This window comes from Mustelus asterias, chromosome 13 (assembly GCF_964213995.1).
Source record: "Mustelus asterias chromosome 13, sMusAst1.hap1.1, whole genome shotgun sequence".
In the NCBI taxonomy this organism is placed as follows: Eukaryota; Metazoa; Chordata; class Chondrichthyes; order Carcharhiniformes; family Triakidae; genus Mustelus; species Mustelus asterias.
Genome location: NC_135813.1, coordinates 32646553 through 32666403, shown reverse-complemented (window position 1 = coordinate 32666403; position 19851 = coordinate 32646553). Strand labels below are relative to the sequence as shown.

The 19851-nt window shown below is 42.6% G+C and overlaps 1 protein-coding gene across 1 annotated transcript in view; it reads right to left on the bottom strand.

Annotated features, from left to right (window-relative positions):
• pappaa (pregnancy-associated plasma protein A, pappalysin 1a) overlaps positions 1-19851 on the bottom strand; it is a 285790-nt gene that overhangs the window by 231230 nt on the left and 34709 nt on the right. Inside the window, exon 2 of the mRNA XM_078227597.1 lies at positions 16686-17739. Within this exon, the coding sequence (XP_078083723.1) occupies positions 16686-17739 (1054 nt within the window). The remainder of the gene's footprint in view (positions 1-16685; positions 17740-19851) is intronic.

Here is a 19851-nt window from a genome sequence, read left to right as displayed (position 1 = left end):
GATTAGGTGTGTTGGTCATGCTAAATTCTCCCTCAGTGTACCCAAACAGGTGCCGGAATGCGGAGACTAGGGGATTTTCACAGTAACTTCATTGCAGTGTTAATGTAAGCCTGCTTGTGACATTAATAAATAAACTTTAAAACATATATGCTTTATGGGCCTGATATGTTCATCTGGCCACTGTGAATAGAGAGTAATGAGCTTAAAGGATTATTTCTCGAACACTCGTCATTCATATTTAGGTTTAAGGAACATTGCAGAAATGGCAGGACTGTGAGGACCTTAGTTTAAAGGCTACTAAATTCTGTCCCATTTCCAGCCATATGCTCCCCCCATGCCTTCTCCCTGCTCAATCAAAGGTACAATCTAGGACCAGAATGATGCAGAGACAAAGCAGAACTCAGAAAATGGAGCAGAGGGTAAAATAAAACTTTATTAATCTGTATATGATTTGGAAAGAATTGAGTTGGCCACCTTTAGAAGGATTGAGTTCCACAGGACAGATTTTAAAACCAGATGAAGAGAGCTGTCTAACTTAAGGTGGAAAGATAAATTCTCATGCAGAAGTGTCGAGCAACAGTGCGACAATCTTAAAATAAAGATTGCAAAGTCACCAAATAGACATTTCATTAAATGTCTGACTTTTCTGATACAATGGTTCCGTTTAAAATCATATAATAGAATTCCCATAATGCAGAAGGAGGCCATTCAACCCAAAAATGTCTGCACCGACTTACCCAGGCTTACCCCTAACCCCACGTATTCACCCCACTAATCCCCCTAACTTACATATGTATATATCTTGGGACACTAAGGAGAAATTTAGCATGGCCAATACACCTAACCTGCACATCTTTGGACTGTGGAAGGAAACCGGAGCACCCAGAGGAAACCCATGCAGACATGAGGAGAACGTGCAAACTCCACACAGATAGTCACCTAAGGCTGGAGTTGAATCTGGGTCCCTGGCACTGTGAGGCAGCACTGCTAACCACTGTGCCACCATGCAGCCCTCGATAATCAATAAAAATTGGCCTCTAAGGCGATGGTCTCTTTAAGGAGAATAATATGAAAACATTGAGGGAAATTATGAGAAGATAGAAAAGAGGATCCGAGTAAAATAAGGAGAGGCGAGAAGGAGCATGAAGGAAAAAAAAGTCTAAGAAACATCAAAGGAACAATAAATTATTTTGCAAGTACATGAGTAAAAAGTGGCTTGCCAAAAGTGAGTTGAGTGTCTGAGAAGAGAGAACTGCCAATTTGTAGGAGATGGTGCAAAAATAAGAGTCATTTTACATCAGTCTTCAGGAAGCGTATCATTGCGCATTTGTTGCTCAGGATCTCATTCATTCCTGTATGACATCTGGACTGCACTGGTCCAATCATCTCCTGGTGGCCCCCCCATTCTCCCCGCTCTTTAAACTCATATAGTTCATCTCAAACTCTGCTGCCTCTATCTGACACCAAGTCTCACCCATTTATCACCCTCACCCTCAATGATCTACTCTGGCTCTTCACTCTCCAATACCTCAAACTTAAAATTCTCATCTTTATGTTTAAATACCTTTAGAGGTTTTCCCTTCCTTATCTCTGCAACCTTCTCCTGCTTACCACACAATCCCAAACACACAGTTCTCCTGAATCTGACACTTGCCAATTTATCATTGACAGCCCTGCAACCAACCACCTGAACCCAATGATCTAGAATTCCTTCCCTAAACTCCTTCACATCTCCCTCCGTAAAAACCTCCTTAAGCACATTCTGCTACCATGTTGGCCACTTTTCCTATTATCTGCTTAATGACTTGACATCTTTTCCCAAATTATGCATTGATGAAGCACCTTGCGATGTCCTATGATAAAATTTAAAGTTTATTTCTTAGTGTCACAATTAGTCTTACATTAACACTGCAATGAAGTCACTGTGAAAATCCCCCAGCTGGCCCACTTCAACGCCTGTTCGAGTACAGTGAGGGAGAATTTAGCATGGCCAATGCACCTAACCAGCATATCCTTCGGTGTGGGAGGAAACCGGAGGATACCCACGCAGACATAGGGAGAGTGTGCAGACTCCGCACAGACAGTGACCCAAGCCGGGAATCGAACCCTGGTCCCTGGTGCTGTGAGGCAGCAGTGCTACCCACTGTGCCACTGTGCTGCCCCAAAAAAGACACTGCAAATGCATATTGTCACCTCGGTTATACCTGGCCATCTCAGGAGTCTATCTATCTATGATTCCCATTCCCCTTACTGTTTAGGGAAACTATTCATTCACATATTCTGTTTCTCTGCCACTTAAGACAGCTTACCTATCAAATTCGTCCATCACAGTTCTGATGGGCTTAACTATTGATCGTTTTGGCACCAAAAATGCTTAATTTCCAGATCTGGATTCAAATCTTCTCAGTTTTAAACTGCCCAATACAAAATCTTGTTTATTTAATTATGAGGTATGATACCTGATAGCAATATTAATGACACTTAATGGAATAATCCTGTGATTCACAGAAGATGTGGGAACTGTTAACTCTGCTGGTAAAACTGACTGCACATTTACTTCAATTATGAAATTTTCATCAATCTTGAAGGTTATCTTAACTGTTCTTACTCCAAGATATAACTCACAAAGCTCATTGCAAATGTGACAGATCATTTTGCTTGTGACATGTTAAGTAACTCACGTGGGTATAATTATGGGTTGCCTATGAAACCCCGTGATGGTAATTATGTGTGAATGTTGCTGGGACGGTGAACCTTCTCCTGATGTTAAAACCTATTTCCAAGCTTCCAGAATGAAGATGGGCAGAGCTTTCTCTCTCTGTGTATATATTTAAACATGCATCACAGAAGTCCACTTTTGTCTAATTATAACCTGAAACAAAAGCAGTGGTGGAACTTGATGCGGCTGTTCAAAACAGCCTCAGGCCAGAGCTAGTACCACACTGGTATATCGAGGATACAGCACTGTAAATAAGTTGGGAAACAATATTTGCTGAAAGATTTGAACTTCAGTAAGGGTTTCATTGTAATCTTAAATTGACCCACTGGGAATAAAACTTGGCATCAGACGTGAAACTTTGTCACCATTGATTCCTACAGCTTTTGAGTCAAACTGAACCATTTTGATATGAACTAATACAGATCTGTCACTCTTTCTCTGGTGATCTTAAATTGAGTAAGAAGTCTCACAACACCAGGTTAAAGTCCAACAGGTTTATTTGGTAGCACAAGCCACCAGCTTTCGGAGTGCTGCTCCTTCATCAGGGATGAAGATGACCTGATGAAGGAGCAGCGCTCCGAAAGCTTGTGGCTTGTGCTACCAAATAAACCTGTTGGACTTTAACCTGGTGTTGTGAGACTTCTTACTGTGCTTACCCCAGTCCAACGCCGGCATCTCCACATCATGATCTTAAATTGGAGAAGTCGACATTTACTGCTGATAACAGTAACCGAAATGGAGAGGAGAAAGTGGCTGCGTGGATTGCTTGTGGAGAGTAACAATGGATAGCAACTTAACATAAGAAAAGGGACAGCAGATCCAGAATTGAATGGGACACATTGGAAAGAAGTGGATGTGAAGGTGACAATTAGGGAAGAAAGTGAGACGTATTTCTAAAGAGAGGAAGGGGGAATTGCAAATCACAAAAGCACTTCGATATCAGTAAAAGTAAAGATAACTCTGATTGAGAGCTCATCACCTTAACATAGCTTATTGGCCTCACTAAGTGTATTAGAATAGCTGACAGGGTTTACATTAGAGAAAAGTTGGGCATACATCAAAGGCAACTAAGAGATTTAAAGCAACAGGGCAAAGGTTGCAATGAAAATGCTGTGGATAAGCTCAGTGATGTTAAACAATTACACAGAAGTGAGCAACATGAAATGTCTAATCCTTAAACTTGTATTAAGGGATTACTTCATGTCAGCAATAGAAAGTGCCAATGAAGCAAATCTAATTCTACAGCTATTGTTCCATAAAAGATTAAGTGAAATTAATTTCAGAAAGTATTTATGCCAAATTTTCCTTATTTTGAACGCACGCCAGGGGTATAATCAGTAGAAAATGACAGTTTTACTGCCATATTTGGCCCTGAACTTGACCCGAGATAATTTCCAAGGTCAGGTTGTGATTTTTTTTCTCTCTCTCGCTGAACTAAGTGTAGTACAAACAGCTCATTTTACCCACTCTTTGCAATGCCCTGCTTCAGAGAAGTGATATCCTTAAAAGCAGCTAATATCGCTTCTCCGGAAATTCTACCTCCCTCATCGTGGATCAAACAGCAAGAGACTCGAGTTATATTTCTACAGCACCTCTGACACACAGAGCACCGTCGCAAAGTGCTTTTCAAGATGGAGAGGCGCAACAGCCAACGTCGAACTGAAGAGAACAGGGGAAAAGAGTAGAAAACATTTGAGAAAGAACATTTCGTGAAGAACTCTCCTCATGATGAGTGTTTGGCAAATATTTATCTTTTACTTTGTATAGAAAGTGGAGGAGTGTGTTTTGTTCTTGCTGAAGTGTCTGTGGTCCTACACCTGACTGCGAACGAAATCACGGATTGTGAGGAAAATTATCATAAAACGTATTTACCACAAAGATGGATACCCGATTGGCACGGTGCCACATTGGTTAGGACTGATGCCTCACAGCGCCAGGGACCCAGGTTCAATTCCTGCTTCAGGTCACTGTTTGTGTGGAGTTTGCATATTCTTCCTGGGTCTGCGTGGATTTCCTCCGGGTGCTCCGGTTTCCTCCCACGCTCCAAATATGTGCAGGTTAGGTTGATTGGCCATGCTAAATTGCCCTTGGTGTTGGGGACTAGCAGGGTAAATATGTGGTGTTACGGGGTTAAGGCCTGGGTGGGATTGTTGTCAATGTAGGCTTCTTGATGGGCCAAATGGCCTCCTTTGGCATTGTGGAGATTCTAAAATTCTATGATATTGTTCATGCCATCATTTTATGCGACAAAATGCTGAGGGAAGAGACTTGTTGTTCTCCTCCATTCATACAGTGTCTCCAATCATTCTCTTTTCCTCAGTATTTTTGAACTGGATTGGTTCATCATCCAGGGTTATTTCCTACTAATGAAGGCTGATATGGAATCTAGAACAATTTAAGAGAGAGGAGAGAAGCAGGATCTTTCAGAAATTAATTATTTCAAGGGACGGTAGGCCAGAATCATAGAATCCCTACATTGCAGAAAGAGGCCATTTGGCCCATTGAGCCTGCACTGACAACTGGTTCTATCCCCATAACTCCACGTATTTACACTTCATATCTCCCTGACACTGAGGGGTAATCTAGCATGGCCAATCAACCTAACCTGCACATCCTTGGACTGTGGGAGGAAATTGGAGCAACCGGAGGAAACCCACACAGACACAGGGAGAATGTGAAAACTCCACACAGTCACCCTAGGCTGGAACTGAACATGGGTCCCTGGCGCTGTGAGGCAGCAGTGCTCACCACCGTATTGTTGGCTAAAGCAATTATTGTTCTGTGGAATCATAAAACATTAAAATAGAAGGAAATAAACGCCATTCATTTTCTTCCCCCAGTCACGTGTTCCTCATTTTGTTAAGCGTGACCAAACTGCACACATTTAAAATGGTAACATGCTCAACACAATCACAACTGGTGGGATGTGTAGCTTCAGGCTGATAAGAGGAATCCAGATTAGATACATCCGCCAGCCTCTAATGACAAATAAATGAGGAGCTTCAACCTGTGAGACCGAGTTCTCTACTTCTACAGACAACTCATATCAATGTTCACTAGTAAACAGCTAACCATATCCTAATAAGTATCTTCCAACAGTGCAAGCACTATGGTCTTCATTCTACACTGGTGTGAATCCATTTGATTCAAAGTATTGGAAACTAACAATGGCCAACTAGCCTGATAGCTTATTTGCTAAATCTGCTGCTGATCTGAAACATGTCTCAGCTTTGCCTCCGGTTCCTGGACAGAGTTTCTGACATATTCTTTGAAGTTCCTCCTCTGTCCACTGCAGCTCTGTTGCTGCAGGGGGCTGGAGAGCTGCCTGATTGGGACTTCCTCCCAAGTGAGGGGCTGAAGTCCCGCCTGCAGCCAAGCAATGCGGATTGGTGCATAAATTGGCTCCGGAGCAGTCAGACATCGGACTTGTGTTCCTCACCGACTGTTTGGATGTGGGAAACAAGGCGCCGCCATCCAAAACATTCAGGCCCCTCTCTGGGCCCAAACATTGGCTGTGGTTTGGGCACTACTGCAATGGCACACATGATAGAATAGCTTGTACACGCACACTGCTCCAAAAGACTGACAAAAGCTTGGGCAAGGTGGCGAAGGACAGCCATGGAATGGATGGCAAGAAGTAACAGTGAGGTGCCACAGGGTTCAGTTCTTGGGTGCTAGCTATTTACAATCTACATTAATGACTTGGATTCAGGGTTAGAAGGCTCGACAGCCAAATTTGCAGATGACACAAAAATAGGCGGGACAGTGAGTTGCAATGAGGAAATAAGAAGCTTAGATAGGTTAGGAGAGTGGGCCAAAATGTGGCAGATGGAGTTTAATGTGAATAAGTGTGTGGTTGTGAATTTTGGTCGGGAAAATGGGAAGGCGATTTATTATCTAAATGAGGAGAGACTTCTGGGCGCTCCTGTGCAGAGGGATTTAGGTGGCATTGGAGGCAGTTCAGAGGAGTTTCACTAGATTGATTCCAGAGATGAGGGGTTTGTTGTGTTAGGCCTGCACTCTCTGGAATTTAAAAGAATGAGGGGAGATTAAATTGAGGGATGCAAGATGATAAAAGGTATGGATAAAGTAGGCGTGGAGTGGATGCTTTCGCTTGTGGGCATTCTAGGTCGACAGGTCATAGTCTTAGGATAAGGGGTAGCAAATTTAAAACAGGGTTGAGGAGAAACTACTTCTCACAAAAAGTTGTGAATCTGTGGAATTCACTGCCCCAAAGTGCGGTGGATGCTGGGTAAATTTAAGGAGGAGTTAGACAGATTTTTAATTGGCAATGGGTTGAAGGGTTATGGGGAAAAGGCAGGAAAGTGGGAATTAGGAACATATCAGCCATGATTGAATGGCAGAGCGGACTCGATGGGCCGAATGACCGAATTCTGTTCCTATATCTTATGAACTTATGAATGTTACCCCAGAAAGAGTCAGAATCTTTCACATTGCGAGCATTCCCGTAAAATACAACCATTTTAAAATTTACCCTCTAACATTTCTGCTCGCAAACAAATTCTTTAAGGACTCTAAGTAGTTCCAACAATCATGGGCAGAAGTAATATTTTGATTCAACCCCAACCAGAATCACAATCTGGAACCTCTGATCAACCTCACTACGCACCTAGTGGCATGTTCTACCTACTTCAGAGCTAAGTGCTGATCTCAGATATCATTAAATAATGTGATATGTCTGTGGGTGGGATGGCGATGGTGGGGGAAAGTGGAGATTCATCATATTAACCTTTACATTGCTGAGCACACTGGAACTCGACACAATTATCTGTTAAGTACAAGATAGCCAGGAAGAAGAAAGCCTTACTTCCAATCTCTGTTTATTTTGGACAGCTCCATTCTGGCTTAAGTGGCAGAATTTAGCAATGCTCAGCGCCAGGCAGACTTTGAGTGCAGGCCCACAGAATTTTATGTTTTCTTGAAATGCTAATTAGCTCATTCAAATTCAGGATAAACTTTTTTACTCAGAAAGTGTTTAGAATATTCACTGCCACAGAAAGTAGTTGAGGCCAAAACATTGTGTGATTTCAAGAAGAAATTAGATATAGCTCTTGGGGCTAAAGGGATCGAGGGGGGAAGGCGGGATCAGGATATTGAATTTGATGATCAGCCGTGATCAAAATGAATAGCGGAGCAGGCTCAAAGGGCAGAATGGCCTGCTGCTGCTTCTATTTCCCATGTTTCTATAAAACCTGCTCGCACAGAGAATAGTTGAGGAAAGTAGTGTGGGCTCATTTAAAGTGAAGCTTGGCAGGTACAAGAGAGGAAGGAATAGAAAATATGCTGATGGGTTAAAGGAAGAGAGTGGAAAGGAAGCCTATGTGGGAAATAAACTCTTGCATACACCAGTTGGGCTGAATGGCCTCACTCTGTGTTGTCGAGGTGATGTAATTCTATGTACTGTAAAATAACCTCAACAAGAACATATGGATTTTTTTTTCAAGCATGGTTCTGAAGGACCTATTTTTTTACTCAGTGCACACAAAGTACACTGCACTATTTATTATCTCCTGAGGCTGCTGAGGTAATATTCCCTAGTTTCTGGCATTCTTGCCATTCCTTACGTGTGAGCCCATGACAGTGAATGTTAGCAGGCCACGCAAGTATGGAAGGAATCGTAGCCAGTTTAATCCAGTCCCACATCACGCGTGCCCAGCTGAGACACTGGACAGTCACCAGGAGTAAGAAACATCCCACACTTTCCCTCCTATGTTTACCAATAGTGCCAAATACCACTCTGGCACTCAACTGCTGTCCTAAAGCTAGTGGCTTTTGCGACCAAATAAACCTGTTGGACTTTAACCTGGTGTTGTTAGACTTCTTACTGGCAACTTCGCACAGACTTGGAATCAAACATGCAGACTCTCTGGTCAGTTTGGCTCAACTCCTCAATACTTAAATCTCACTCAGTCATCAGCGGTCCCCTGCCTCTGGGAGCTTATCCTCTCAGCCTTTGAAAGGACAGTGGTGATCCGGTAATAAAGAGCATTCATTTCATGTAAGCCTCTATCTCCAGACTAGATAACGCCAACTATGAAAAACAAGAAAAATGGAAGAACGACCCCAATAAACAATGCCATAAATTTCTTTGCTGTGATCTGATGGTTGAAAGGTAAAGCCAAGTGTCAGAATAGCAGAGGCGGTAGTGTAGTGGTATTGTAATTGGATGAGTAATCCACAGACCCCGGGTAATCCAGGTTCGAATCCCACCATGGCAGATGGTGAAATTTGAATTCAATAAAAATCTGGAATTAAAGTTTAATGATCATTATTGTGGTCGATGGGCTACATGGCCTCCTTCTGCACTGGAGGCTTCTATGGCTTCTATGATGACCATGAAACCATTGTTGCTTGTCCTAAAAACTATCTAGTTCACTAGTGTCCTTTAGGGAAGGAAATCTGCCACTCTGATCTACATGTGACCCACAGCTTTGTAGTTGATTCTTAAATGCCCTCTGAAATGGCCTAGCAAGCTACTCTGTTCAAAGGTAATTAGGGATCAGCAATAAGTGCCGGTTCAAAGAACCAATGTCCACATTGCCTTAACAAATATTTTTAAAATTCAATATTCAGGAATGAAATTGTGCGTGGCGACTGAAAGTTCTGTGGACAAGTGCAAATTTTAGTTTCATGTTGTTTTGGTCCATTTTCCTAAACATATGTTAAAGAAAAGTGTCTCCTCCCAAATTGATTTAGTTAGACTGTTGCCATCAATACTCCGTAATTAAAGTTGTGCACAGCCAATAATCTTCAATGTTGTGAGATTCTTAAATAACCAGCTGAAAATTGCTGGGGTCAGACGAAGGGTTTTTGACAGCACGGTGGCACAGTGGTTAGCACTGCTGTCTCACAGGGACCCGGGTTCGATTCCTGGCCTGGGTCACTGTCTGTGCAGAGTTTTGCATATTCTCCCCATGTCTGTGTGGGTTTTCTCCGGGTGCTCCGGTTTTCTCCCACAGTCCAAAAGACGTACTGGTTAGGTGCATTGGCCATGCTAAATTCTCCCTCAGTGTACCCGAACAGGCGTTGGAGTGTGGCGAATGGGGTTTTTCACAGTAACTTCATTGCAGTCTTAATGAAAGTTTACTTGTAACATTAATAAAATAATTAATAAACTTTAATCACATTTCTCCCAGAGGACAGTTTATTAATCTAACCTCGGTTTAAGGTGGGAAGGGGAAAGATTTAAAAGAGACCTGAGGGGCAACTTTTTCACAGAGGGGGGTGGTGCGTATATGGAATGAGCTGCCAGAGGAGGCCTTTTAAATGTTGTAATTGTACCCTCCTCTACCACCTCCTCTGGCAGCTCATTCCAAATACGCACCACCCTCTGTGTGAAAAAGTTGCCCCTCAGGTCCCTTTTAAATCTTTCCCCTCTCACCTTAAACTTATGCCCTCTAGTTTGGACTCCCAGAATTAATCTTAGAGGGATGGAGTGGGGGGTATTAGGGTAAGAGCAACTGACTGAGGTTAGGGGAGGGTGGCTTGGGCAGTTCAAACATCAGGGATACGTGCTATGTTTTTATATCAGGCTATTGAGTTGAATGATCAGCCATAATCAGAATGAATGGGGGAATCATAGAATTTGTACAGTGCAGAAGGAGGCCATTTGGCCCTTCGAGCATGCACTGACAACAATCCCACCCAGGCCCTATCTCCTTAACCCCACGTATTTACCCTTCTGATCCCCATGACTCTAATGGGTAATTTAACATAGCCAATCAACTTCACCCGCACATCTTTGGAGCGAGGGAGGAAGGCAAGGGTAAATAAATTTTTGAACAGTAAAGGAATTAAGGGTTATGGTGAGCAGGCTGGTAAGTGGAGCTGAGTCCACAAAAAGATCAGCCATGATCTTATTGAATGACGGAGCAGGCTCAAGGGGCCAGATAGCCTACTCCTGCTCCTAGTTCTTATGTTCTTAAACCAGAGCATCCGGAGGAAACCCGCAAAAACACGGGGAGAATGTGCAAACTCCCACACAGACAGTGACCCAAGGCTGGAATTGAACCCGTGTGCCTGGAGCTGTGAGGCAGCAGTGCTAGCCACTGTGCCACCGTGATGCCCATAAGCGTCAGTAGAAGGCTGGAAGGGCAGAATGGCCTCCTCCTGCTCCGTGTTTCTTTCTTTCTATGCTTCTATACAAAGATTATAATCGAACACGTACGAGCATTCTCTGCTATCAGCTATTGGGCCTCACAGCTTATTACATTAGGCTGCTCCAAATAAAAAACACACACATGTCAAGGGGCCTTGTAGCCAGTTCCAGGGCTGTGAGATCAGTCTTCATTCCACAGCCCCCATTGCTGACTCGGAACTCACCACTCCAATTACTTGTCACTTGACCCCCACTAGGGGTCATGACCTACAATTTGGGAACCCCTTCTCCAACTACATGCTGGATAAAGATAAAGGCTGGAATTCTCTGGCCGGATCTCCCGCCGGCGTGGGGTGATGTCAATGGGAATTCCTAATGACTGTGGCGGGACCAGAGAATCCTGCCGCTAACAAACAACACGCCACCTCCCGCCGGCGGGAAAGACACGGCTGGGAGGCTGGAGAATCTTGCCCAAATTCTCTCGTGAATTTATGAGTGATCATTTCATGCTAGTACAATCTTTTATTTATATCTATGTGTCAGCGATTTCAGATCATAGAATCATAGAATCCCTAGAGTGCAGAAGGAGGCCATTTGGCCCATCGAACCTGTACCTACAATAATCCCACCCAAGCCTTATTCCCGTACCCCAAACATTTACCCTGCTAATTCCCCTGACACTAAGTGGCAATTTAGCATGGCTATGCCACCTAACCTGCACATCTGTGTGTGTGGAGTTTGCACATTCTTCCCGTGTTTGTGTGTGTTTCCTCCGGGTGCTCTGGTTTCCTCCCACAGTCCAAATATGTGAGGGTTAGGTTGATTGGCCATGATAAAGTGCCCCTTAATATCAGGGGGACTAGGAAGGTAAATATGTGGGGTTACGGGGATAGGATAGGACCTGGGTGGGATTGTGGTCGGTGCAGACTTGATGGGCCAAATGGCCTTCTTCTGCACTGTTGGGATTCTATGATCTTTGGAGATATTAAGCATGTGATCTATATTATTCATGTATATATTTATTGATTGTTCATAAACAGTATTATTGATTTGGTGTTATTGTTTTAATGCGTACGATGTGGGGAAGAAAATATTTTCTCTTTTTCTTCTAATCTGTGAATTCTCTGCATTTAACTGACAGTGCAAACTAAATAAATTGTTACTGAGATTGTGAGACATTGCCAATAACTATATCAGGCAAAAGACAAGAAAACTGCAATCTTTAATCCTAACATTCACAATACAAGTGTTACCTGGAGGCTGACGAGGAAACTTTGCCCTGTTACTAGATCATCAATGTCTAGCGGGGGAAGGGAGTCCAGAACTAGGGGGTCATTGTTTGAGGATAAGGGGTAAACCTTTTAGAACTGAGGTGAGGAGAAATTTCTTCACCCAGAGGGTGGTGAATGCATGAAATTCACTACAGTAGTTGAGGTCAAAACGTTGCCTGATTTCAAGAATAAATTAGATATAGCTCTCAGGGCTAATGGGATCAATGGATTATAGGGGGAAGAGTGGAATCAAGATATTGAATTCAATAATCAACCATGATCCAAATGAATGGCGGATCAGGCTCGATTGGCAGAATGGCCTACTTCTGCTTCTAGTTTCTATGTTTCTTTGTGAGGCTATGACTGCATAACTGCTGTGTAAGGGCACTTTGTTAAATGTCAGTTCTCTGCTGATTTGATCTCATCACTGATTATTTTAAGTGGACCCAAGTATATTCCATGGTTTTGTGTAGATCTTCAATGCCAGTATTATCACGAGCATAAACTGATAACAAATCAAAACAAACAACTGAAGTAAAAGTCAAATATACTGTTATAAACCTCTGTAGCATGTAGATTGATAGTATGATAGGCCTATTGTATATCTGAATATGTTTTGCCTTTGATAGTCGGCGTACAAAACAATGTAATAAATCCCTTCGGCACCATACAGAGACCGATTCCCTATAACGTACTGACATAAACTCGCTTCTCACTGACTAATAGAAAAAGTTTCAATTAATATAGTACAACTGAATACAACCTAGGTCTAAGGACATGTTTATAAACATATTTCAAGAGAAAATGGATCACTTATTGATGTCTAAAGCTGAAAGACTGAATATTCTAAAATGACATCTCACGTTATTGTCCAAGTCTGTTGCTGTTTCATAGAATCAGAGAATCCCTACAGTGCAGAAGGAGGCCATTCAGCCCATCGAGCCTGCACCGACAACAATCCCACCTAGGCCCTATCCCTGTAACTCCATGTATTTACCTTGCTAGTCCCCCTGACCCTAAGGAGCAATTTATCACGGCCAATCCACCTAAGCTGCACATCTTTGGAGAGTGAGAGGAAACCGGAGCACCCGGAGGAAATCCACGCAGACACAGAGATAATGTGTAGACTCCACACAGACTGTGGCCCATGCTAGGAGCAGTGCTACCAATTGACAAAAAAAACCGTGACCGCATGATGTGAAGTTTGAGGTACAAAGGGGCCAAAATGTTGCTCTATATTTTCAACATATCCAATTGGACTAAAGGAGCTTTTGGAGCTGAGAAAGAAACAAGAGAAAGAAGGTGATAAACAAGGCCGAGGATTCTTGCTTTTCAAATCGGGGTCAAGAACCTAACCACCTTCCACTCCTCCCATCTCCCAACCCTACATGGCAACTGCATCACTCATACAACATTACATTGAAATGTATATGCCTTAACTTCACCCGAGGTGAGATCAGTGCACAGTTGGTGGTGCCAGGCATTGCCAGGAAGTGGAACAGCCTGGGGAGCATGAATAAGAAAGTCAGCCAACAGCCACATAGCGGCCTGCCACTGCCTTGCCGAAGAGAACAGAAAGAACCTTGTAGAACAAAGGGTTAACATCAGGAAATTTCAGAATGCAGCCAGATCAAGTGACTGAGAAGCAAGAGAGATCTGGAAGGTAGGAGAAACTCCAACCCCGTGTTGTGATCCAAGGCCGGGATTTGCCTGCCCGTGCAGGGAAACAATGCAGGCAGGGTGGGAAATTTGGAGAGAAAGCCAAATGTCCTTTGGCGTGACCAGAAATTCCTGCCACAAATGTGTAAATACTTGTTGTAAATAAAGGGTAATGGTTTTGAGAAACTACGGACTCAAGCAGCATACTTTGGGAGAACAGACAATCCTCAAAACCCCCCGTCTAGACCTGTGCCACACAACAAAACACATCTTGATAGACCAACAGCTGAACCATGTGGGTAAGTGGCCATATGGCCAACTGGATGTTAATGCGTACGATCTGGTAAAAGATCTCTCAATTCCTGACATTTTCCACCTTAACCTTTCCAAATTAAAAATTCTGTTCTTACCCATCCCTCCCCAGCCTTTTAACAAGCTCACGGAGATTAACAGGCCATTAATTGGAGGCAAGCCACCCCCCTCACTCTCCCTTTGAAAACTGAAGAGCATCCCGTAGGCATCAGGATCCAGAGATGCCGTTCAGGAAAACTACTTCCATTCAGACTCTCATCCATTCTCGACCCTACTGACAACTGAACATTTAGCCAAGGCTGTCTGACCACTGTGTAGGAAGATGGGGTATGAATCCTATAAAACCTGAATTCAAAGATACTGGTGGCTTAAGCACACTGAAAAATCTGAATCCTCCTTCCAGGGATTGGATTTATCTTCCTATTAATGCAGTCACTTTCAAAGACATTGTCGTTCATCACAATATCAATGGCTGGATCTCGCTGCAAGGGATAAAAATGGCATCCAAAATCAGAAAAAGTCCAAACTCAGCCAGAAAATCAGTAAGGGTCCAAATGAGTCAATTTCAGATTCAGAAACGACGTTGAACCTGAAGAGAAGGCAACAAAATCCATTGCTTGCCAGATTTAAATCAAACCAAGCCTGTGTATTTTTTGGGGGATTTTCTTCAAACCTTTGGACGTTTGAATTTCAGAGAATCCTAGAATCCCTACAGTGCAGAAGGAAGTCATTTGGCCCATCAAATATGCACCGACTCTCCGACAGAGCATCTTACCCAGATCTATCCCTATAACTTCAAACATTTGCCCCACTAGTTCCCCAAACCTATACATCTTGGGACACAAAGAGACAATTTAGCATGACTAATCCACCTAACATGCACATCTTTGGAATGTGGGAGGAAACTGGAGCACTTGGATGACATGGGGAGAATGTGCACACTCCACACATGCAGTCACTCAATGCTGGAATTGAACCCGAGTCCCTGGCGCTGTGAGGCAGCACTGCTAACCACTGTGCCACCAGGTCGCCCTCCATTGTGCCACCCTAGCTTTCCTCTAAATTAAAATCAGAAGTGACTTACACTTACATAATTCTTATAATACATACATCTCAGATTGTATTTTAGTTCTTTTCGCAGTTATTAAGTACGCAAACATCACAGTAATTTTGCACACAGCAAGATCTCACTGACAGCAATGTGGTGAATGATCAGTGTGGATCTATTCTTGACGCTGTTGACTGGAAGGGTGTATTGGCCAGGGGGAACACCTAGAAAACCTCTTCTCTTCTTGCAATAGAGCAACTGGAACTTTAATACTCACCAGAACCTGCATACAGAGCCTTGGCTTGTTGGCTAATCCAAAGTATAACAGCACCAACAATACAGCACTCCCTCAGTGCTACATCGGAGAGTCAATCTAGATGATCAGCTCAGATCCTAGAGTGGAGCTTGAGTCTAAAACCTTCCAGCTCAGGCAGCAACCTTACCAACTGAGCTGACTGAATTGATGTGAAAGACTCTTATGTGTCCATTTTTTAAAAACCAGCACACAGAATGAATCCTTAAATCCCTTGCATTTCCTCAGCACACCGTTCATAAGAATGAAGTAATAAACTAAAGCCAGCATAGTCTATCAACAGCAAATGTCCGTCAATATCTTGTTGCTAAAATATTTCTTCCTAACCCAAATAGAAGTTCTATGATCTTGATATTACAAGCCATTTTGCCAAGTTCCAGAATTTCCCTAGTCACAAGATTTGACTGCACTGGTTTCAAATATCTTAATAACGTTACATTGGAACACATTCAATATCCTGTGATCTTAATTTAAAAACCACATTCTTTACCACCAGTGTCTTAAAACATAATCTTTCCTCAAAATATATATATTTTTTCAATTATGGTGTTGAAGTCGGTCTACATTAGTAGTGTGAAATGGGCTCTTGGCGAATTGGCAGATTTTTCACTGCACCAATTCTTGTCTTCCATTGACTTGGAAGTATTCAAACTACCATTCTATAAACTTAAGTGGAAGGAAGATCAGGCATGGTGAACTGAGCTACCAATTCACTGTGGGCCTATTATGTGCTACTGGCCTGGACCAACTTCACCCCCGATGTCCAAGGAAAGCGAATTAAAATTTTAATTCTCCCAGCTGAATTTATGTTACGAGAGAGCAATTAAGCAAATTAGTGTTGTCCACTGAATAACAAAGTTGCACTTAATTGGTGTTGATTGCCAAAGCATGAAACGGCACTGCTAAAAGCGTACCAATATTATACTTAACTAGCAACAGGACTTTCCACCTAGCCATTCAAGCTCTTCAAGAAAAAAGAACACTAGACCGCTTGGCCATCTTTGCCAGAAACAAAGTGCTAACTAAATCTCCCAATAAATCCATGCGCAGTTACTTAGAACAATTACTTCACGGTGGAAAGACAATAGACAATTGGATGAAAAAAAAGGAACCATTTCCTTACTTTAAAAAGTATTATTTTAAAATTGTTTACCCCCAGAGGCGTTTGTTTTGAACTAAGCCTCGAGATATATACATTTCACAGTAATTATTCAGTGACGATTGAATATGATTACTAAAACTACCTGTAGGGTGATTTGGGGTCAAAACATGTCTTTGTTACATCAGTCACATTTGGATTGCAGCAATCACCATCATCAAAATCGTACTGTTCAACATTGCATTCCATATCACACACCCCATCTCCTTTCTTCCTTAGCAAAGTGGGACGTCGCAGTAGTTTGCAATCTCCGCCGTCATTTCCTGTTAGCGTGTGGTCACATTCCAAGTCGCAGCCCCCATTCCCTATTTTACTGATGTCACAATTGGCCAAAATGAGACGATTCCTTAGGGAAGAATTTTTAACATCCAAAATTGTAAGATCCCAGGTGATGTTATACCTATGAAAGGCATTGTTTAAGTGCTCGTGCTGAAGTTCTATTTGTTCCCTTGTGACGGTTGGCTTTTGGTGATCGTCGTCATAGACGTTGATGACTCTGTAGCGGACGGTCTTCAGCTTGCGAAAGTTGAAGAGTTTATTGTAGCTTGTTATGACCTCGACGTTGTCGCAAACAGTTTGACCACAAGGAGGGGGTTCCAGATTAGTATTTGATAACCAGCCGTTATGATGCTTCGCTTCCATTTGAGGGTACTTGCTGTCCTTTACAGTTAACCAGTGAATCTCCACGTCCTCAAAGCTGTCATGAAGGACCAGCTCATCATTTTTCTGAGCATGGTGTTTCATATCTTGCACTACTTTCCCCTGAATTCGTCCTTCGTTCCATAAACTGAAGTCGGCCAGGTAGCCGCGATAGTTCTGATTCTGGAAATTTCCGCCGAGCATCAGTGCCTTGCACTTTTTGCTCAAGGGGCTGAAGATGTCGCCTACTTGCTCAGTGCTCACGGCCACTTGGGCTCCATTAACATACAGCTTCATTTTATGTCCATCGTACGTGATTGCCAAGTGTACCCACTGGTTAGCATGGTATTTCTGGTGGGCTATGACGGTGGTCATTTTGCGAGCTCTATCTGTTTTTAGAGAGAAGAAGAAGCGTGGGTCCCTGTTACCCGAGTCACTCACGGACTGAATCCCAAGAGCCCATCCTCTGTCCCGGGATGAAGAACATTTGTCGTAAAGTCCTACATCCAAGAAACATAAAAGGCTGTAAGATGTTTTGAAACACAGCTTTTCATACATTGTAATGACTCATAGGATAACTGGAGAGGTAAAACTGAGGGATACACTTATACATAACATTTAATGAGATAGGAATTCAGCAATTTATACAAATTTAAAGGCAATATACTGCAGATGCTGGAATCTGAAACAAAAACAGAAAATGCTGGAAAATCTTGGCAGGTCTGACAGCATCAGTGGAGAGAGAATCAAGCTAATGTTTCAAGTTTGGATGACCCTTTGTCAGAGCTGAAGACAAGCAAAATTGGATACGGTTTATACTGTGGGTCGGGAAGGGCTGGGAGGCTGTAAATGATTGGAATGGCATAGATGAAAAGACAGAGAATGTAAATGGTGATGATAAAGGCTGAGAATGGTGCTAAGAGCGTCCAACGGTCATCCACACTCGAAACGTTGGCTCTGTTCTCTCTCCACAGATGCTGTCAGAGCTGCTGAGGTTTTCTGTTTTAATTTATGCAAATTGTTGTTCTACTCTTGTGCAGCATATTATTGTTGAGCAGAAACATTTGTTGGGACTCTGTAAATTTAAAATTCCAAATATACCCACTGCTGCCAACCACTGTCCAAAGAACACCCATCCCCCAAAACATACCTGCTGTACATTGTTATCCTGTGTGAGGTGCAGTGGACCCTCACCATCTGAATCATTGTCGTTCAAGACGGTGGTAAGTTTAATAAAAGAGAGTTTGGGTCGGCCAAGGAGTGAACTGGATTTATAAAAAGAATTAAATTCATTTTGTCAACTATTTTTGTGAAAAAGCAAGTTACTTTTCACTTCAAAACAGAGGCCATCTGCTAACAATCAGTCATTAGTTGTATGGTCTAATGTCAACAGAGTAAAGGTTACGCGAACATTTCGCGATATTTTCTTGAAATTTACCTCAATGATGGGAAAGTGAAAAGCAAAATGGTACGTTTCTGCAAAATGTTATTTTGCTAGGGGCTCTGAAATCCCCTTTTCCTGTTTCCTTTGGAAGCAGATGTCAAGTTCAGGAAGGTAATGTGTTTATACATATGAAGGAAAATTTTCGTACAATCAAAAAAAAAGCTCGAGTATACTAGTTAAAAAAAAATCATGGAGCATTGACTACAAGTATTGCTTGTCTAGGTCATTTTAAATATAGTCCTTGCATACTCATGTAAAAGTCTTTGATCTGTTTAGGCATGGCGATGATAAAATGCCCAGTGTTGCAAAACTCTGAGATGTCTCAGATTTAAAAATAACTCTCATGTTAATTTTCTGCGCTGACTAAAACCAATCAAGTAAATGCCAAATGATCAACATCCAAGTGAATAAGTTGAAGACAATTCAATTCACTTCTGTTTGCAGATATACTTACCTACAAGTGAAAGAATGTGAGCCTCCTTGAACACAATTGCTTCCTCAAATTATTTAATGAGGGTTTTTGGAACAAAGACAGCAGAAGAGAATTGCAATCCTAATTTCTTCTAAAGTTTTAAAGTTTATTTATTAGTGTCACAAGTAGGCTTACATTAACACTGCAATGAAGTTACTGTTAGAATCCCCCAGTCGCCACACCCCTGTTCGGGTACACTGAGGGAGAATTTAGCATGGCCAATGCACCTAACCAGCATGTCTTTCGGACTGTGGGAGGAAACCGGAGCACCCGGAGGGCAGACAAGGGGAGAGCGTGCAGACTCCGCACAGACAGTGACCCAAACCAGGAATTGAACCTGGATCCCTGGTGCTGTGAGGCAGCAGCACTAACCACTGTGTCACCCTAAACGTGGATGTTTGGGGAGTGTGGATATTTAGGGGAGTACAAGTTAGGCCCCTTAGTTACTTCAAATTCGAAAGCTGTCCATGAAAAATAGCCATGTAGCCATAATAATGTAAGATGACAAGAGCCCTTGCCCTGTTTCAATAGCCCTTGGTTTCAACAGCCTCGGTCTCTCTTCGACTTTATTTGCTTTCTCACTATGCAGTACAAAAGCAATCGTGACCCCCTGTTTCCAGGGCTGTGAAATTCAGCATGACTGGAACTGGCCTTGTGTTGTGGCTTTCTGTCGTGCCCTCCTTTTCTAATTATTAT